The sequence below is a fragment of the Balearica regulorum genome, chromosome Z (genome assembly GCF_011004875.1).
Source record: "Balearica regulorum gibbericeps isolate bBalReg1 chromosome Z, bBalReg1.pri, whole genome shotgun sequence".
Lineage (NCBI taxonomy): Eukaryota > Metazoa > Chordata > Aves > Gruiformes > Gruidae > Balearica > Balearica regulorum.
Genome location: NC_046220.1, coordinates 38,085,410 through 38,107,160, shown reverse-complemented (window position 1 = coordinate 38,107,160; position 21,751 = coordinate 38,085,410). Strand labels below are relative to the sequence as shown.

General features: G+C 39.2%; 2 protein-coding genes and 1 long non-coding RNA gene across 18 annotated transcripts in view; 2 read left to right on the top strand and 1 right to left on the bottom strand.

The window, feature by feature from the left end:
- The window catches only part of SECISBP2 (SECIS binding protein 2), a 28,262-nt gene extending 25,834 nt beyond the window's left edge, over positions 1-2,428 (top strand). For all 8 annotated transcript variants that reach the window (XM_075740524.1, XM_075740526.1, XM_075740523.1 and 5 more), the window contains 2 exons: positions 40-241; positions 1,016-2,428. In XM_075740524.1, the coding sequence (XP_075596639.1) occupies positions 40-241; positions 1,016-1,125 (312 nt within the window). In that variant the 3' untranslated portion in view covers positions 1,126-2,428. The remainder of the gene's footprint in view (positions 1-39; positions 242-1,015) is intronic.
- A 1,098-nt stretch (positions 2,429-3,526) lies between these two features.
- The window catches only part of SEMA4D (semaphorin 4D), a 99,927-nt gene continuing 81,702 nt past the window's right edge, over positions 3,527-21,751 (bottom strand). For 5 of the 9 annotated variants that reach the window (XM_075740527.1, XM_075740531.1, XM_075740529.1 and 2 more), the window contains one exon: positions 18,339-20,810. In XM_075740527.1, coding sequence (XP_075596642.1) covers positions 19,894-20,810 — 917 coding nt within the window. In that variant the 3' untranslated portion in view covers positions 18,339-19,893. Of the gene's footprint in view, positions 4,370-4,902; positions 5,001-6,339; positions 6,550-17,748; positions 17,956-18,338; positions 20,811-21,751 lie in introns of those variants that run through there. The other 4 variants (XM_075740534.1, XM_075740533.1, XM_075740532.1 and 1 more) reach the window with 2 other exon arrangements.
- LOC142599523 (uncharacterized) lies at positions 6,544-19,019 on the top strand. Its single transcript, XR_012833086.1, has 2 exons — positions 6,544-6,753; positions 12,727-19,019. It is a non-coding gene; the product is annotated as an uncharacterized LOC142599523 (long non-coding RNA).

Sequence of the window (21,751 nt, the reverse complement as noted above, 5' to 3'; positions counted from 1 at the left end):
GTATGATTTAAGCTCTACTAATATTTTATATTTCCATAGGACCATTTTCATAGAATGGTACAACTGACAACAGAGGCCAGGAAGGCCTACAAAGATATGATAGCAGCTTTAGAGGAAGAAGCTGAAGGAGGACTTAGACAAACCCAATCCACCATCTTAACCACTGAATATGAAAAAAATGGCTTATCAGAAACTGGTAAAGTGTCTTCCAAGGACTCGGATGAGGATGTACCAAATTACAGTGAGTATTTCCTGACCTGTTTTTGGTTCAGATTTCATTCAAAGTGCTCTTCGGTTCTACCATTTGCACTGAAACAAATGACACCTGACCCTGCAGTGGTTAGTAAGAGGGGGGAAATTCTGCTTTTCTGTGATTTCCCCTTGCCACACTAACTTTATAAACCTGAGGTCAGCTCTTGCTGAGAAAGTCTGAGAGAAATTCCTCTGAAATCCACTGATGGCAGGCAGTACTCACTCCTTTGTCCAAGGAGGTTTAACAGAGCTCCATATTATTTCTATTTGTTACAAAGTCTTCATAAGGTTTTTTTCTAGAAGCACATATTCTGTAACTACGGTGGACTTAATTTTTGTATTGAAGCCTGTTTGAGATGCATCTTCCTGTCCAAAAGTAAAAGCCTGCCACTTCTAGAAAGACATTCCTCTAGCCATGCTCATATGGTCACCTATACAGTAGGCAACTTAAAAGTTCTTTGGAAGTTTTGAAAACTTCTGAGGTTTTTAAAAGTTGGATACACCTTCAGAGTTAGCTTTGTTTGAGTAGGGGGCTGGACACAAGGACCTCAATGGATCCCATCATTCCTAAAGTATTCTTTCATGTATCATCTGATGTCACCTGATGTACATGGCAACACATCTATGTGCCAACTTACCTCAGCACTTACTTTGAGGAGCAGATAGAAAATCAGTGTGGCTTTTCATTTTAAGTTTTTCCTCAAGTATTATAGAGTAATCTGTTTATGGTTTTGTTTGTTTTTTTTATTCTAATATTCTCTAGTTAAAATCTGGAAGAGAAAACTTGAAGAAGAGTATAACCCATATGCACTGGAACTGGAAAGGAGTGCAGCTGCTGGCATGGTGATAGTGAATTCAGAAGAGCATCAGTAAAAAAGCCCAGTAGAATTGGATCTGCAAATTTTTATTTTTAGACCCCCTGGGAAGAGAGTAGCAAAATTAAATAATGTAATAAATATTGGAAGTCAGCTAAGTAAACTGTTCTGAACCCCTTTAAGCAAAAGACACACTGGAGGACATGAGGCACTGACTAATGCTTTTATGTTCTATGTATTTGGCTGATTACTGACAACAGCAAATTGCCTTTGCCCCAAACCACTTGAGCTGGCTTGGCATACTTTAATGGTTTGATGGACTAGCATTGATTTGTTAGTGATACAATAGACCAAGAGAACTTTGCTAGAAAGATAATTTTTTGGGGAAGAGATTCCATGAGCCAGAAGTTTGGTGCCTACGGGGAGTTGCTTTTTATTTTTAACTCTTTTTTAAAAAACTGGTTTTTGAGTGTAGGTTTAGTTTTGGTTTTTTCTTCTAAATAGCTCAGGTGGGCAAGCTGGCATCAATGTCACTTTCTTCCTGTCAGCAAGAAATTAATTCAGGGCAGGCAGCTTCTTTGAAACAAATTAAGGAAGACCACAATGACAAACTTCCCAGTTAGCTCTTCTGTGTAGTATTGTCATCTTCTGGGATCATACAGCATGTGTAAAGGAGAGAGCGTGGACTACAAAAGTCTGAAATTCCTGAAGTAAAAAATGCTCTGTTTAGAAATTTTATGAAGTTGATTAAACGTACAATGATGATGTTTCTGCTGCTACTGAGACTAGTTTATCATAGGTCCTGCTTTGAAGGTAGAGGATATTTAAGGACAGCAAATGTGCCAGCCTGCTATCCTGTCTGTAACTTCTCCATGCTGACTGACTCCTCATTCCTTCAGTTTGGAGTTGTGTCAGTGTATATATGTAAGACTTTCTGATCAATTTCAGTTTATATCTAAGGTAGAGAAAATGAATGTCTTATAGGAAATAGATTTTATTTCCTATAGAAAATTTTAAAAATAAAATGTTCTCATAATGACGGTGGAGCACCTTAGTGGGAATGTTCTATATAAATACTATTGTTTACAAGTTGCAGGTGTAAGAGGACAGCTTAAAGAAAGTAATTGGAGGATGCACATGTAACTTGTCAGCTGTTCTGAAAGATGATATAGATGCCATGTGCTGCTGCCAGCATCTCTGAAGCTTCACTACATTGAACATTTGTAGTGCAATACTTTGGAAAGTAGCTGCCTTCTGAAGTTAGAAATTATATAAAAACTTAAAATAATTTTGGAATTCAAACAATTTTGTAGAATGTAAATTGTATAAAATCTGTTACAATATATTGATTCTATAAAGTATGATTGTGACTTAAGTAGACTCTTCGGGTGGGCACTTGATACTTGAAATGCCAGTTCTGAGGAAGAACATTGGTAAGGGAAGCCCAAAATGCATGGTTGGTCACTCATTATGATGATGATCTTTTTGTATTAGTGTCTTATAATTTTAAATGGAAATTGAGGGTGAAAGATCCCAGTGATGAAAGGTGGTTTTGGCCAGCAGATATCCTTGATCCAGAGGTAAGTTCTGATTTATTTGTACTTGTGCCACTTTGATACACATCTAAAACTCTGAAACTGCTGAACCTCGTCTGTGCATGGAATGGGGACCAGTTGGTGAAGATCACATTAACAGCTTTGGGGGTTTTTTTTTGGGGGGGGGCATATTTTCTACTTTGTCTTACTGTAGAAGAGCATGAAAAGTTACTTTAGAAGCATTATAGGTTGTTCAAAGTCTTAGAGAGTTATTTCCTGTTCTTAGAATGTAGCAAAAAAAATTCACCATAAGGGGTTACAGCTGTGTTCACTAATTCTGTTACAGAGATGCTTTTTCACAAAGTTGAGCTAAACAAAAAATCTGGCAATCTTTTGTTACTATTTGCAGTACTTTGCTGCAGAGACAAGGCAGAGCTCAGGTACACTGCTCCAGATCTATTGAACAAATAGAGGAGGCACAACTCAAGAAAAGTCTTTTTTTCATTGTACCTTAGCTGTAAAAGATGTCATAAGAGAAATGCAGTGGGGAAAAACTCCCTCTGAACATTGCTGTCAGAAGTCTGCATTAGCATTAATTTGTGATTGCTGATGTGAAAAAGAGCGAAAATGGTTTGTGTATAAGAATTTTCACCCTGCATGTGTAACCACCAAGGTGGTCTGGTATTGGAGGGGCGGAAAAAAAAAAAAGTCATTCAGGCAGATCTTAGAGGGAGGAGAATGGTTTCTTCAATGTGGAAAACAACCTAATTTACATCTTACCAGTTAGGGGATAAGTATGAAGCTTTCTGCTATTGCTAGAAGCAGCTGTGATACCTTACTTGTTTCTAGATTGTTGAAAACCATTGAGAAGATAACACAGAAAACTTGAATTATGCCTCAGACTTTTGTTTATTAGATGCAGAAGGACAAAACTCTGAACAGCAATGCAGTAAAACAATTTCAGCATTGGTTAAGTTTCAATTTGCAGTTGTTCACTAGGAATAGTTTGAGAATTCATTCAACATAGAATTTTTTAAGCTACCACAGTTACCTCAAATACAGAAGAACAATTTACAGAAACTAAAGAATCTGCTTTAACTTCTGTGCTTTGTAATCTGTGTGTATTTTGAGCATTACTCAGAAGTTCTTTATTTGCTATAGAAGCTTTATTACCAAAGGAAATACATTTGAACAAATGAACTTGCTGACACGAGAAGGGAATGCTCTTCAAAACACTGGGAACAGAGCATAAGGGTAAACACATTAAAAGAAAATAAATGGGTCAGTTGAAGTGCCTTTAAATAAATGTGATCCACATGTTATTATTAATCTCTAAATCATATGCCAAGATCCTCAAGCCCCAAATTAACTGGTTTGCTTAATGAACTCAAAACAGAAGCCATACGTCATATTATATTATTTGAGCAGCACAAGTCTTACTGAGATGACTTTTGTTCTTCATTAAGCTGAAATAACTGGCATCAGAAAACCAGAGACAGTTCCAGCATGGGATGAAGTTCCAGCATGGGATGAGTGGCCTCTCTTGTAACTCGGTTATTCTTTGGTGCAGTAAGGTTGTCCTCTTCCACCTCAAGCTTCAGGTGATTCTCCTGAATATCAGTTTTAATGCCAGCACTGGCACTCACAAATCTCTCTTTGAATGCTGTGACATTAAGAGTACTGGGTACTCTTAACTTGCATACATTTCTCCTTCTAGCCTGTTCATTCCTTTTTCTATTAGAGGCTGTTTTTCTTGTTGCAGCTTTCCTGAAGAAGAAAAGGATCAGAATGATGTGTTAGTATTGCTTTAAAAATTAAAATGGAGTTTAAAGGTTGTCTACATGCAGCAAGTATGTGTCATATCCAAAAGTTATCAAAAGTAATCTTTGATCTAACTGTTGGAGAAAAACATTAAAAGCTAAGTATGGACTTTTTTAGAGGAAGGCCAGCTTTGATCAACAGCACCATTGATGAAATCCAGTAGTCTCTGCAATCCAATTAGTGAACAGATGTGATAAAATTAATCTACTATATTCAGTATAAACAGACTTAGTATTTGGGGCATGATGAGAACTACTGACTGATCAGCACTTGGTTAGTGAAGAAGCAAGCTGACATAACCATAACGTGTCACAGATCGAACAGGTTTTACTGCTGAGAGGGTCAAGAATGATGACATGTACAGGAACACTAATCACTTTGTTATATAAATACATTTCGTTCCAGAAGCATCATAGGCTATTTATAAAATTGGGACTGTAGAAAGCACTGTAGGAGATATCTTTTCCAAAAATTCTTACCCATGTTTTCCTCCAGTCTTGCATCATCTTGTCATGTTCACTGATGGCACTTCTCCAGGTATCAAATTCTTTGGTCCATCCATCCTGACCAGCACTACCTGAGAAATGTACATGGGATGATTATGTAAAAGTACATAATGATGAAGTAAGTTGATAGCTGTTCAGTTGCAGTTACTTCCTGTGGAGGATTGGGCTAGAAGGAACAAAGGCTACCATCTTGTCCTTCATTTTGCTCTACCTGCTCTTACATTATTTGGAAGTAAATTCTGTTGAAATGGTCATGTCTCATCCCTTCTGCAGCAAACTATAGCCTTCAGAGTAAACAGAGTCAGTGCCTTTATCTGCGATTCAAGATCTACAAAATGCAGCCTACAAGTTAAGAGTTCAAACCCATCTAAGAAGCACAGGAATGCTCCAGTTAGGTCATACGAAGCCTGAGGAGTAGAATGATATGATACAGCTGACTATGTCCAGTTTGTAATTTCCCTATTTTTTTGCTAATGTTATGTAGTTACTCTTCATTCTGAGAACTTAAAAAGGGCTATTTTATTGCATCTTGATAAAATTCTAGTAATTCTGTCTGCCAGCTTTTCTTGTACAGTGCAACAGTATATCATGCTTTTGGACCACAGCAAAAGCCTCCCTCTGTTTTATTTACATTTAGAGTGGTTTCACTGAGATGCTCTTCATTTTGCTTCCAAGACAGACTTCAAAGTAACTGGAGTGATGGCAAGACAGCTTGTGTAACTCCTGTTGCTTTTCTCTGGCATGGAAAAAAGGTTTGAGCTGTTCTTGACAAATTCATGTTTGTTATTAACAAGCTAATGAATTTTTCCTTCACCCTGCCAAGAAAATCCTTACTGTATCATCTTCATTGCTCCTGCTGTCTTTTTAAAGACTGTTCAGACCTTTTCCAGGCCTGGATAAGTTCTCAAAAGCTAGTTGTAAATGATGCTTAAGTTGCACCCAGAGGTCCTACCTAGGTAGTGTCCTGATGAAGAGGTAGGAGATGACCTTACCCAACCACAGGTGGTTTACAAATCATCTGATTTTTAAAAATCCTGGGTGGTGGGGGGTTCTCTTTACCATCCGCTTCCTTGGCATTAAAGAATTTTTCTGCATTACCCTGTAGAATTCTGGCAGAGTACCTATTTTTAACTCTCTAGTAACTCATCTCATTTCCAATTTGTGTCCATTAGTTTATGGGTTTGGGTTTCACTTCTAGATTGTAACTGCTAATTTGCAGGTTAGTCCTTTGTGGGAGTGGGTAGAAGAAGGAAATTTTATGGCTCTGAAACCTTTTCATAAACAGTTAAAGTGGATACTAATACAGGCAGCAAGAGTTACCATCTTCAGATATGCACGTTTATGGGTGAAAATTAGAGCTTTACTCATCGGGGTCAGGCCAGTCATGGCATGCATTCAAAACCAGCCTACCTTTATCTTCCACTGTGATGACCACTTCTGACGTTGTGTTCCCAACTTTTGAGATGAACAAACATTTATATTCTGTATTTTCTGATACTGAGTCTTTCACCCAACTCAGAACATGCACTCTGCCATCAAACAGCATATGAGATTGCTCAGTGATGCATGCCTTCATCTTCTGTCCATTCTTCTTCCAGACAAAATAGGAGTCATCCGGGCCTGTAAAAATGTCAGTGTATTTTGTTAGAAAATACAAGATGAGTCTTTGAAAAGAAAACAAAAGCCTAAGACCTCAAGGTTAAGGCTCAAAAGCCTAAATGGTTGATTGTAATGTTTCTTAGGTTTGTTCAGCTGAAATTATGCATACCAAAAACCTGAGATAAAAAGGAGCAGGCACTGCTAACTTAGATTCAAGCCAAAGTTGTGAGTTTGTATGTATATAGGGGTTCTGTCTGGATTCTTACAAGGGGGAACTTTTTTAGCCACAAGTACATTACAGCAGATGACGGATCTATAGGCACTATCTGTCTATACTATTTCCTGTAGAGCTAGGCCACATTACCTGCTGCTGCTGAAGCTAGCTTATGGTACAAAGCTGAAGCCCTTTGAGACATGCTTTGCAAAATCTGAAATACAGGCCGGGAGGGGAGAAGGTTCAAGAACTCTGTGTGTGAAAGATGCTGGAACTAATAATGAAAGCAGCAGAATTGGAAAAAGTACAGAACCATTAGTTGCAGCAGTCAATTAGGCAAGACAGAACTTGGAAGAAGCTGGATCAACCACAAAGAGCAATCTAATCTTTTAACCTTCTTGCTATTATTGTTCTTAACCTGTGAGGACAGAATGTGAATAAATCAGAGATTGACAGTAGCCCAGAGGACAGAACAGCTGTTCCCAGAAAATTAGCAAGGTTGGCTGAAGTGTACTTGGCAGTCTCAGAGCCTTCCCATTTAGAAGACAGGCGTCTGGGCCAAGCTAAGAACTTTGCAGTAATTCTGATGTTTAAAACATGCCTGTTTTTCCCTTGGGGTTTAGAATCCAGCCTAGCCTTAGCAAGAGAAGACAAAGAAAAAAATTGGGGTAAAAAAGAAAATAAACTATTTTTGCAAGTACGTTTCGAACAGAATGAGTAACCTGCTACAGAAGTCAGCTTTTACTATGAGCATTTCAGATTCCAGATCAATGTGGCATTTTTCTCTAGAAAAAGATGTGATTCTAGGTCAGTGTCCTGAAAACTAATTAAATTTTACAAAATCATGCAGGCAGACCAAAAAAAAAAAAAAGGTAGTCTTTACATCTGTCCACTTCATCAGCATATTGTGTTAAATTCTTAACTCATTTGGAAATAAATACTACAACTACAGAGACATAAATTAGGAGTAAGAGTGAATGATAGAAAATGTGATCTAGTTTAAATCTGGTAGCGTTTATCTCAGAGGGAGGGACGGGACACAATCAGCTCTGACAAAGAGGGAACAAGCATACACTGAACTGGAAACAGCTAGCCTAGCACACACTCTAAAAAAAAAAGTTTTCTGTATGAATGTACTCTTTCTACAATTAACAGTAGATAGGTTACATATCACTGAAATCACAGGAAGTCTGGAGCCAGGGATAAATTATTTCAGTAAACTAATGCTGAAGTTGGAACTTGGACAAATGGGAGGAATAGTAAATAAATAAAAGCACAGAAGATGGAAATCTTTAAGTAAAAAAAAAAGGGGGGGGGGGGGAGTAGAAACCTACCTTGAGAAACATTCTGGATTATAATTTTTATCAAATGCCACAATAAATCTGAGACTGCATTAATACAGAAACGAAATTAAGCAATAGTGTTTGCAGACTTGGAGAAATGAAGAACCAACTTGATCAGAGTGAAGATCAGTATGAAGAAGAAACGCTGTGGCACGGCCTCAGGATGAACTTTTCCAAGCATGGAAAATTTACTACTCCAGCACTGGAAAGCTAAAAGCCAGGTGCTGGAGTAAAGCCACAAGCTCACAAGTTTTATTTGCAGTAGTTCAAGCCCTAACACATGGGAATAGGGCCATTACCTAAAACCACGAGCTTGAAAAATGCCATTTTAGGGCCATGTGAGGAAATGGCATGTTCAGAGCAGGAGACTTCCCTGAACTTGCTTCAAAAGTTGCTGATCACACCACAGAACCTGCTCTATCTTCTGGTGCTAAAGATCACAGTTGTTCCGGAAATCTGCCAAAAGCTCTGTGTAGGTACACGTTTCACCAAAAGACTAAAATCCAACAATTGCCTTATGTGGGAAATTTTGTAAGCTGTGTTGTTTCAGGTCAGCCCCTTAAGAAGTTGCGACAGGGCAATTTTATCTTATGCCTTTGTTTTCTGTGCAGTCAGAAGCACTGGAAACCCCCCCAGAGGTGCACTCATCCCCACTCATACAAGTTAGTCGACAGCAAAATCTAGGTTCGAGCACTAGTCAGGGTTTTTACTGATCTCTATGTTTCACTGCAGTTTATTCCTGATTTCCAGGCACTGTGCTATTACTTTCTCTACTTTGATTTCCCTTTCAGGATTGAGCAATAGAAAAAAAAATACACTGTGAAACAGTTTCATCGCAAAAAACTTTGACTCACATTCATTAAATGCAAATTTTCTACAATTGTAGAGCGAGAAAAATTCAGACTCAGATGTGATGGTTAGAGAAGTATTTTTTGAATATAAAGGAAATTAATATGAAGATATACTGGGCATTTGCTACTGTTGCTATAATACAAAGTAAATGCATGTCTAGTGCAAACTTTATAATGGGAATTTCTAACACATTTGATCTACTTACTTTGCCATCCATTTTAAGAATGCTTGAAAGATTTTTTTAAAAAGTCATTAAAACACAATATTCAAGCAAAGAATTAAACAGATATGTAAGTGGCTATGTTTAAGCAACAATGAAAGATATTTCAAACAGTTAACTTTAAAACATTGATTCAATCTCAGCAAAAATATTAATAATCAACTTCACCTTAATGATTTTAGAAAGGAAAAGGTTAACAGTTATCAAACAAAAATAAACTTTGCCACACTGTCTGAGCTACCCTTTTTCTCTGCATAAGCCCTTCATAATTTCCAGTGACTGTGGAAGTGTTTGGCTACTTTTCCATATAGATTTCATTTTCCATACGTCTGCTTTCAGCACTGTGAGTGAAAGGGCACTGTCCGGGTAGCTTCCGCTGGCAAAATGGTTTCTCCAACCTGCATCAAGTCAGGCAGGTTTGCACAAGCCATGTATTCAATAGACAGATGATGTTGCTACAGGATTTTCCACAAGGAAAAAATCCAGCAGCCACAGACAGCATTAAAAACTTAAAACCACTGCACCTGCTTGTAAACTTCTACCTGCAGTCTAACCGTGTTCACTGAATTACTGATATAAATTTGATCTTAGGTTAAGATCAATCAATCCAGATGTGAAGAACTGAAGTGTACAGCTACAGATCAGCATGCTGATGTGCCCTGCTAAACTGTACCAAATTAAGTATTTGCCATATACACATCAAATCCTAATAGACATATGGCTTTGAAGAAAGCTTGGAGATTGACTATTTTAAAGGCAAGATATTACGGATTAAGTCGAGCTCGCTGATGTAAGACTGCAGTGGGGGAGCAAGAAGGAGTACTGGCCAGGCTAGCTCCTTTAGCTGCATCTTGCAGAACTGCGCAGACGTCTCAGAAGTTACCGAATGAAGCCATGCAGCAAAACACTGGGAAGTGCTACCCCATTGCTCTTGGTGTAACACACTGTTTTTCCTAATTTTTAACACGGTTCTTGAAGGGTAAACATTAAAACAAGGCTTCCCTATGAATTATTCAGAGCAACGTTTCCAGATAGAGGGAGGGGAGCGGTGGGTAAAACAATGCAGGAGCCATCAGCAAGGCTAAACCTCTTAAAAGCTTTCCTAATCTCTGAAAGTTGACAGCAAATTGAAATCTAGTGAAGATAACTGACAGCCCACAGAGAAATTCCAGCACGATTAACAAAAAGTCTTTTTCACAAATTCCTATAATCTAGACACAGAGCTGCCACCAGAGGCTATCCTCAGTGACATGGAATTTAGGTTTGGAAAAAACTCCCCTGTATTCCCCAATATATGCCAAAACCCCTTCTGAAGCTCACAACATGCAGCAGATTAAAAAAAAATAAAATAAACCACCAACCACGTGGCATCTGGATTTAATACTTGGTATCTAGCTTGCAGCTTTGGCTTGTACTGAACTAAACATCCCGGATTTCAGAAAACCAAGATCATATAGGAAGCTCTCATCCATAGCAGGGATTAAGTTTTAAAATGACACTATAATCTGGGTGCAGAAAGATTATTTTAAATCAGACATGAAAGTTATCACAGGGAAAGGTTAGTCAAACTGCCAGCACTACCCAAGACACGAACAAAAGTTAGATTTAAGGCTGGTCACGGTTTCTTGAGTTGTAGGAGTCTTGAGTCACTATTGCTAACAAGCTTGCAAAATACTAAATAGTAAATGAAGCAATCAGGAAGATAACAGATTGGAAAAGTGGGGAAAGAGACTCTTTAAATTGAGACAAGCACCTTTGCAGTTGTGTACAGGGTAGGTAACATCTCAGATAACTGGGGGTTTTTTGTAGTTTTGGTTTTTGGTTGGTTGGTTTTGGGTGGTTTTTTGTGGTTTTTTTTTTTTTTTTTTTTTTTTTTAAAGTAGGGGCAGTACATTCTAGAAAACAAACTAGAAATAGCTTGACAGCAATGAAAAAAAATTACTTAAAATGCCAAGGAAAGGAGACCTCTCTGAAATGCCAAACAAACAGTATTACTTCAAACACCAAATAATTCATACTGAGGAACGCATGACATACTCCTTCAAAAACCTGGTGCTTTTGTTAAATCCCCAGTCAATTGGTGTAACATCGAGGCGAAAAGTTGAAGCAGCTGTATCAAGGCAGATGAAAAGCAGGAAGTGCTTCCTGTGAAACCCAAACCAGGTAAAAGCTGGCAGCAGCAGCCAGCCACGGGAGGAGGCGACGCACAGCACGATGCGGATGCAAGCAGGGCACAGCATCTGCCTTCTCGGAATGGAATTGGAAAGCAGATTGGCAAAATGTCTGACTCGCCTATGAGATGAAAATGCAATTCCTAACTGACTGCACTTGCCAGCGCGAACAGCATTTATTTAGATATTCTCTGAATGGGTCCAAAAAAAGGTTTTACAGTTGGGACCTAGATAATTGCCTCTGAAGAACAACTGAATTATAATAAGATTAAATAAATGAAGCATTAGCAAGCTAGAACTAGGGAGTAGCAGGAAAAAAACAAGTTTCCACGTCAAGTTTGCTTACTTATTTTTGGCCCTCCCATCAGCTAACAAGACTGCTACATGAAGTTTTAAAATAAAGTGAAGAAAATTGGAGAACGTATTTTAGGGAGTAACATGCTCTCCAGAAATCACTCCTGCTCTCCACAGAGCACAAGCTACTGCTTCTGCTCCTTTGTTTGCCCAGCAGATGTAGCAGGAAGATCACTGGAAGAGATAGAAATGAGATTTTCATCTCCACTGAGGGAACAATGCACATGACATGCTGAAGCAGCTCTGGTAAGCAATTTCTGCTGAAATAGTTAATAATCGGTGACAGCTATGTTCAAAATCAGTACCCATTTAATCAGCCAGCACACCAAGGGATTAATTATCACAGGTCTACAGGTTGTAGCTCTCATGGTGAAGACAAGAAAAATAAGCGTACAGGTATTCAGTTTGCAAACTGGGTTGGTGGGGGAAACAAGTTCTGAGGAAAAGAGCATAAAGTTGGGGTTAGGCTCCAGATGCTCCAACACCCATCCAAACACATCACACCTCACTAGGCAGGACCAGGAAATCCGGCTTCTCAATCACAGCCGGGGTTTAGGAGCTACTACCAGTGCACAGCTCCAAGCTGAGACCTTACTGAATCAGAGTTGCATATTAGCAAGGAGAAACACAGTGTAAATATTTATGTTGAAGTGCAAAAGAAGAAAGGCTAAGCTGGGAAGTCAAGTAAAACCCATAAGCAAATGGTACATAGAAGCAAATGTACAGCAAAGCAAATCTCTCTCCTGAGAGAGGACACATGCCAAAAATCATTTAAAAGTTACATATGTGGATCTCGAAGACCCCAAGGGGAAGCAAACTTCTCCTTTTAGATATACCTAGTCACACTATAAAAGCTGCCATGGATTCTGCAATAACTTTTGTGCACTCCTTGCCCGCCCCCCTCTGAAGAATAATTAAATTAATAAGAATAATTAAATAAATGAAGCATTAGCAAGCTAGAACTAGGGAGTAGCATGTGTATATTAAATTAGAACGGTGAATACTGCCTGTTTTGTGACGAAATCAGTTTGTCTCTGCAAACAGCCCGTGCAGCACCCGATTCCAGAAGTGAGTGGAACTGAACCACTCAGCAGCACAGCTGGTGCTTCACAGAGGTCGCCTGTGCACAGGCATCGCCTGTTCTCTTTTGTCTCCAGAGACTTTCTGACAAACTATTTTCTCAAAAGGATGGCTTATTCAAACTGTGCAGATACCAATCGAAAACTTTTAAAATCATGTAACAGGCTTAATTTATGTAAGCCCTCTGCTAACATATGATGCAGCTGATAAAAGTTATCCTTTAATGAGTATACAAGAACACTTACTGGTATATATGGGAAACAGTACAACATGCATTGCAACAGTAATAATTACTTGCAGGCTGTAAGTACTGGTCCTAACTGATTTCCTCATAGGGAGAAAGATATTTTAGTGTATTTTCTTATGTTTTCAATATTTATAAGTTATCAAGTCACACAAGAAGAGGCTTCCAAACTGCACCTTGTTACTCATTGCACAGGAAAAACCTGTATGAATGCAGTCAGCTGCACACCATGCAAGGTAAGATTCTATTCAGCAGAAAAAAACTGAAGGAAATCTTTTGAAGAAGAATTAAGAAGAAACTCTTGGTTCTACTTCTCCTCCTTACTTTCCCCATTTTTAACTTGATGTGCCTTACCCTTAAATTCTGTTGAAATTGAACCTATTCTAGTCCTTACAAGAAAATAATATATTACAAAAAAGGGGGAAAAAGGGTTCATATCTTTTCACATATTTCTTAGCTTTACAATAGCCTTCACGTATAAAAGTGCACAGCAAAAGAAAGTAAATTTTTCAAAATCTGCTGTTGATGCCAGAATTTAAGAATGCAGCATTCATATCATAGTCCTTACAGAAATTAATTTTTAATTGTCACTAATTTAGAAGTCACTATGGAGAATGCCATCAGAGCCAGGGTAACACCAACACTTACATGCTGCTGCTTTTGCCTGCAGAGTTAGATGTAGGAGCAGGCCCTGGACTCTGAAAAAAGGAATGCCAACATTTTGCAATCTAAAGTAACAAGAAGGTTATTTTTAATGCCTGTGATTTTTATGCAAAATGGGTCTGCAATATTTACTTGATTTTATAACCTTAAGCCAAGACTTCTAAGTCCTTTTCTGGTTAATATACTAAAGGAACAAAGATGCATCTCAAATAATAAAAAGCAGGCGGCATGTCACAGATCTGCACGAAGGAATGGTTTTATCGTACCACGATGCCTTTCAGTGATGAATGTTCACTCAGTGCACAAGTCATGGAAAGAAGCAGTATAAAACTACAAAATTACAAATCAACAGCTATCAGATCGCTGTAGCCAAAGATGTTGAAACTGAGTCACAGGCAGACAGCATGAGATAAAACACCAAAGGTCTGCAGAGAAGCCAATTCAAAAAGCGGGATTTGGAACCGTTACAAGGTACAAACTTAGAGATTTCCATATGAGGATGAAGATAAACCAACCCCAGATTACTACGCTACCATGCAGATTAAAGTCATGGGTATTGCTTCAACAAAGCACCACCATGTAAATCTCAAAATATACTGCATAAAAATATTTTAGAAATTTTTAAAATATTTGTGCAGTGGATTGAATTGTCCTGGAGATGCAGAGCTTTTCCTCTCTAGGCTACCAGTTAAATCATTTTCAGGTTTCAAAAAACTAATAATGTATCTGTCCACAGACATAATTATTAAGGAACACTCAGTAACAAAGGCAGGAAAAGGACATGTTCTGGGAATTATTTTATACAACAGTTCACAAAAAGGAAAAAAAAAAGCTGGAAAACTGCAACTGGTTATAAAACACAAGTCTACATCCATGGAAAATTGCTATTTGCGTTCTTGTAAGAGCAGAACAAAGAAACAGCCAAAGTAAGCTCCATTTTAAGATACTGACATGCTGTAATTTAAATGCTGTGTGGTGCCAGACAAACATTTTGTTGTCTAGCTGAAAGCACTTTCCTACACAGGCTTGTTCTGCTCTGGGTGCTGCACACCCCCATGCCTCATCTGACTGAGCTCTTAATGCATCGCACCAATCAGACCACCCCAGGGCACCATGGGTGATGCAATTTCTTTACAAAACCTCACCCAAGAATGCCTTACGAAGCCACTTCCAGACAGGAGTCTTACTCATTTCTGTGGGTAAGTCAATCTCTGGCAGACGAGCTCCTCCTCCTCCCAGGGGCAAATGGGGCAGAACCTGGGGGTGCCAGGACTCCTGTGCCCCACTGCTAAGACGCGTGTTGCACGAGCAGTTGGTGACAGCAGCAGGGCCCACCCTCCCGACACCCAGACACAGCTGTGGGAAGGTCTGTTTTGGACTCGCTCTGCAGGTGCTTTGGCTGGAGTTTTACTCTGTCTGCAGCAGCACTTGGTGAAGTGCAGCACATCATATTTTCCCCACACTTCTGCACGCCCCTTCAGTGCAGCTTCAGGGTTCAACAGACAGAAAAACTGTAGTCAATCACTTGCGATTGTGATTCTTGTGAGTTATGGATCTTTTCCCTGTGTGGATGTGGGAAGCTTTCTTGCATTCCCTTTAAAATAGCGTAACTACAGGGAACAGGCATGGTACGTGGGTGTTATCAGGTACCCATCTCAGTATCTCCATGAAATAATAACCTCTTTAAAGTGTGTTGCTGAGTTTGTGGAATGTCTGTGTTCACACTCCTGGGGTTATTTTAATGAGCCTGGAAAGTTAAGAAACCGTTATGGAAAAACTCCAGCTTCAGATGAACTAAGGGAGGAGGTTAGACTTCCTGACACCACGGACACTGAGGGCCCTCTGAATCTGTAGGCCACAAATACAAAGCATAACATTTTGCACCGTTTCTGATTATAAATGCATTTAAATTGTGGCTCAGCATACTCGGGGTATTCTAGTACGCCGTTCATCTGTGAAGTTAAGGTGAAGGATATACTACTCTACAGCTGGGGGCGGAGGTGTCAATAAAACATCTTTTAGCAGAACCAAAACTACTAGAAAAAGCCCATTTCCACTATACCCAAATTCAACAGAGCACATCAGAGAAATTATAAAGCAGGTGCATACATCACGCACTGCCTCTCGCCTGCACCAGATGGTGTAGTTTGCTCAATTTATTTGAAGCTCGCCTCAAATGTTTTTAAATTCTGTAACAGGAGATAAAAGCTCTATTAGAGAAAGTATACAGGAAACCTAACGTTTGCCAGTGCATATCTAGCAGACAGGTCTTTGGAGAAATGTGAAGATGCAAGAGTCTTCAGGGGAGTAGAGAGAGAAACTGGAAGGCAACTCGTGAAGGGAGTTGTGTTCCTTTTCAGGAAGGGCAGCAGTGGTCAGTTCTTGAAAAATTCATTTTCCATTAAAAAAAACCCAAACCCCTCCCCCCCCAAACAAACAAACAAAACCCCCCAAAACCAACAAAAACCCAAAACAAAACAAACAAAAACCCCCAACAGTATGTGACAAGTGGCTGTTTGTGCTGTATCCACTTGAACTTAATGTTGTTGAAATGAGCCAGTTACAATGGTGTAAAGTATTATCCCTAGGCAAGCTGTCAGGTTAAAAACAGGTGGGATGAGTAAGAGATGAGTAAGAGAACTCACCAACTCCTGCTGAGTTTCCAGGCAGCTTGAAGCAGACATTTACAATTAAAAAAAGGAAGAGATTCAGTAATTCTCATAAAAATAATGTTAGAAACTTAACTAAAAATAAGCTTCAGGTTTTTGACTGGATGATGTGGCAATCTATGTATTGGCATCATACATTTGCTGATACCATATCCTTTAAGCAGCAGACCAGGTACGACATTCAAACTCTCTGAGAGAAATAAAGTGCCATTACAGCTATGTTTGTATAAAGAAATATCAATAGGCACTGAAGAAATGTGAATAAATCCAAGTATAACCTCACATGCAGGTCCCAGAAAGATGCTAAAGCTCTACAACAGTCTGGTATGCTGGCTTGCATTTGTTGGGTTTTGGTTGTTCGGGGTTTTTTTAACTCAACGGAATAAAGTTAAGAGTGATGTATCAGCCACATCTCTTGTTTTGCAAAAAGAGCATCCTGACCCCTGTAGCACAAACTCCAGTCTGTCACAGATTTTGGAAATCATCACTTGGATGCCAGACTCTTGTGACAGTTTCCTCTGCTGTTCGTCCCTACCCGCTCCTCCCACCCCCAGGAGTGAATTCCACAGGCTGAGTTTAGGACACCGCTCCTTCTTTCTTAAGTTCACTGCCAAGGCAATTACAATGACTGACAATTTTTAAAAAGCAGCATGAGTATTATGTTAAAACAGACATTGCTGTATGAAAAAAGTAATTTTAAAATAAATTCCAGATGTGTAGCACAATTATCAAACCGTTTAAATCCCTTGTGCTGCTTTTTACAATTTTTTTCGTGATTCTGAATTGTCTATAGCAGCAGTGAACAAATTATTGCTGAAAGAACCCAGATCACACTGCTGTTCTTTTTAGCCATGGAATTACAAATCTTGCCTTTAAGGCCTACTCTAATAAAGATTTATGCATTTTGATCTGATTCTGTGTAACACTAACACACACTAACCCACAGACCGATACAAAACAACACTACTTTTAAGTTGCCATTGCTGTAAGTACTTTACCATTTGAAGTAAATTAAGACTAAAAAGAAATAACTGATCTGATCCAGAAAAAATACACTACATTAAAATCCAACATAAAGAGTGTTTTTTAAATAGCATACATACTGACAGAGAAAATATTTTCCTGCTAAACATCCATATACAATCATGATTCAGTGAACTTCAGCGTGCAAGTGAGCCTATTAAAGTCAATTGCCTATTAATATACTGAAGTAGGCTGCTAAATTAGAGCCTGCATTTTACAGTACAGTATTCACAGTGCCAGATTCTTGGTGACAGCATGTTCACAATACATCCTGAAATGGTCTTTTTTTTTTTAAATGTCAAAAAAGTAAAACATACACAGTACATGGTGACATATCTAAACCTTCAATGCAGAAAATGCTGTTTATACAGGGGTCCTCCAACTTACCTATGGCTTGGCAGAAGAGGTGAAAGGGTCCACGGACACTAACATGCTGTGCCTGGTCACTTAGGAAAGGTGGCAACAACATGACCTTTACAGGGTCTGTGCTAGACCAAACATCAGGCTGGGTACTGGTGGGTGAAGGAGGTGAATCACTTCCCACACAGGACAAAAAGGAGGTACCAGTAGGAGGGAAAGGTATAGGAGATGAGGCTGTGCGACAGAAGAGGACAGAAAAGAAAAAAAAAAAAGAGGGTACTAAGGAAAAAAGTTGTAAGAAATACATCACACACTGAAGAAATAATGCAAAAAGACAAATGAATTTTAGAAGGGTAATAAGAAGAAGTGTCCCTAGGCCCCTACAAAAGAGCGCTTTCCTCCTTCACCCACGTTTCTTTCTCCATCCTTCCAATCCGCCACCACCACCACCACCCTTGCTTATAACCCACTCAAAGCTGAGAAGAAAATTTGCTTCAAATTAATTACAGAAGTTTTCACTTTTCCCCCTTAAAGGAAACCACAAGGAACATTAGTACTTGCAATATGGAAAGCAGTGTCATTGTGTCAAGTTTCATGAAAGCCAAGATATAATACAATTTATTTTAATATTTATTCTGTTATATGTACATAATTAAAAATAGAAAAATAAAACCAAACTGAATCTTATAAAATATAAACTGTTTACACTAAGATGGTCTAAATTATGTTTGCATGAAAGTTCAACATAGAAAAGCAGCCCAGGCACACTGCTATTAACTGTTAAAATGTATTCTACTTCTAGTAATATTTACAGAAAGATGCAGTGAGAGGAACAATTCTTCAGGATTGTACCACACAAAATGCTTTTACAGACAAACAGTGCTGCTGTGAACCAGGCTGAGAACAAATGCACACTTTCACGTTTGCAGGCATGATTCACATAAACAGTTCAAGTGACTGATTGATTGATTGAGCAGCTCCAGTTTCAGTCTCCAGTTGCCTAAGAGATTGGAAGGTGTCATCCAGAAAGGGTGACGCTGCAAAGATTTGTCACAAAAAAGAAGCTGAGTTATTTCTGAATCTGGAAAAAAGAAAAAAAAAAAATCGACAATGTTTTCTCATCAGGCTGTATCCTAACAGTCCATTCCAGCGAGTCACTAGCTCAATTATTGTAGTTAATTCTTCTTGATTCCTGTTTCGCTTCCACAGTGCAAAAAACCTCTCCCGTGTCAGTGCTAACTGACAGCTGCTTGCCTGTACTGTTTCATTAAAAAAAAGAAAAGAAAAAATAAAAAAAATTCCAGTTTTGTATAAAAAAATAGAATGTGACTGTGTCCAGCTTGCTGGTTGAGGGGTGGGAGGTGGGATAAGAAGAAAAAAAAAAAGAAGAAAAAGAAAAACATTCCTAAATCTATTATTTCCTCCATCCCCTCCCACTTATTCCATGTTTTGTACTGATATTGTTGTACCTAATTTCTAGAAAGCAGCAAAGAAAAAAGCCTTTAAACAAGATTATCCCTGAGAGTCTTACACAAATCAAGCCAATGCTATCCCCATTATACCTTAAAATCTAAGATACTTTAAAAACAGTCAAAAAAAATTAACTTTAACCAACTAGAGAGACCTAGTATGCCAAAACACAAAACTAAAAATAATCACTAAAAGCAAAGAAAAAAATGTCCCAATCTGGACAAAAGTCTATAATTTACCAATCTGATAAACTAAACTTAATTTCCAATTTGGAATTAAAGTGAAACTAGGTCTTTTTTTTTTTTAATGGCAGCTAAAAATATGTGTAGACTGAACAACTTTTTAAAGCCAACTGAATTAGAAAGTTATTTTTATACTATGGAAGAACAGGGCTAAAGAACAAGCAAGTAACTGTTCAGAGTGAAGCGCTCAGTGGGGGAAAAATTGGGAACAAACAAATGGTGATCTGAAACTGGCCTTTAAAAAAAGAAATAAAGACAGTACAACACAAGATGCTATGGTCTGCAGACAAGAACACCGCTTCTCTAATCTGGCAAGATCTGAACACAAATTGGCTTGCTGTACAGCTTAAGCATGTAAACCCCGCTATGGCTCAGCTGCCACCCCCACGCTCTCTGTGCTCGAATAGCTAGCCGCAGGACCACAGCTGATTTCCACCACTGAAACGACGGCTTGGGCTCTTCAGTCCCCCTCCACATCTGAGTCGGCGTACTTGAGCTCACACTTGACATCGAAGGGCTTGTCCTTGGCCTCTCGGGATGCCTGTGAATCCCCAGGCTGCAGCTGGCCGTTCCCGCAGTCGGGCTCAGTCTCGTAGCCGGTGTCGTGCGCCGGCTTTGGTTGCTCCCCACTCTGGTGGCTGACGCTGCCTTGCTCCACCAGGGTCTCCTTCACACTTTGCTCGCAATCAGAAAAATCTGACTTCGTTTTCTTTTTACCAAGCAGCATGACAGAGCGAAACTTCAAGCACTGCCCTGGCAAGTACCCTTTGTAACAGTTGTAGGAGAGCAGGCACAAGAAGAGAATAAAAAAGAAGAGGAAGAGGAACATCAACAGGAAGTTATCATTTGACTTGAGGAACATCGTCTTTTCCGGGACTGCGTCAGGAATGGAATTGAAGAGCTCTGTGTTGGAAGCTGCACTTGTTAGGATGGGGCCAATAGGCTTTGTTACTATCCTTGCTGTTGTTACCGGTACCATCTGAGTGGTCGAGGTGTGAGTGGTAGACCCCTCGCTTGGTAGAGCTGACACTTTTGGCACATCACTATTACCTTCTGTTGGTGCAGCTGCCACAGTGGGGCCCACCGTGGTATGCTGGATCTTTTTCAGTTCCAAAACATGCTTAGCCAGCACTTGAGAAAATTTCTTATTCTTCACTTTTTCTTCTGACAAACACTGGTAAACACCACTGTCTCCTTCTGATAAATTGAAGATGAGCAGTGCCTTTTCCAGCAGACGGTACTTGGGACTCTCCACTCTGAGCACATCGTCTTTGAACTTCCAAACTACCTGTGCCAGATTGGACTTTTGAGAACACTTGAGTTCTGCTGTGCTCCCATGCTTGAATGTGTGCTGTAGGGAATTCTCTCTTACTTTATCTGGAACATCAAAATAAATGTGCAGAGTATCAGCAATGATTCCCATTTGCTCTAATCCGTACAGTTTCACAAGACTGTGCTATAGTCTTAACGGAAATGTAAAGATTACAGCATTCAGATTACCTCACAAGACCAAGATGACAGCATGCAAGAATCTCAGTGAAATACCAAGCTACAGCTGCGTGCGAGACCATCAAGACAGACTAAGAGATAGGACACCTCAAACTCTAAGACAGCCTCCACTTCTAGATAAAGATGAGATCTTGTTGATCCACAACAGTGTGCATCTGAGATGAGTCGTTATTTGAGACAAGATGCTGAACTTGGTATCACTTTATATGCAATTAGTGCGTTTTAAGTAAATCAGCAACTACAAAATATCAAGAAGAAACTACAAAATAGCAAGAAGAAACAAAGTGCTGTTACTCAAACTCCCTTCTAAAAAAAGATATCAGCACTTATGGCACACCCACAATGCAACACCATAAATGAATGAAAAAACTAACAAGCAAAACTCTCATAGTGGTCCGTGCTTTGCTTGGATTAGAAATAAAAATGGAGTAAATCAAACTCATAAGAGCTTTGTTTACTGCAGTACAAATCTCCTGTAACACTACTCTTCTTCAAGATCTCCTTGATCTGGTGGGAGCAGCACACACTATAAAGAAAGGACCTGTGGTTACTTGCCTTAAAGTGCTATGGAGGGTACGTCAGCTGCTCTGTATCGTGTTCTGAGTCCCCCTCCCTGCTCACCATAAAACCAGCTTTTTTCAGGATCATTTCATCTGATCCAGCAGCCCTTATCAAGGCTCACAGTAGAATGTCAAATGCTGTATCACAGAGACAGAGGCCTCTGCACTAGAAGTACTTATGGTAAATACTGCTTTCATTCCCAAGTTGCAGTTGAGGTGCCCCCGTTCATTTCAGAGGTTTGTGCACTG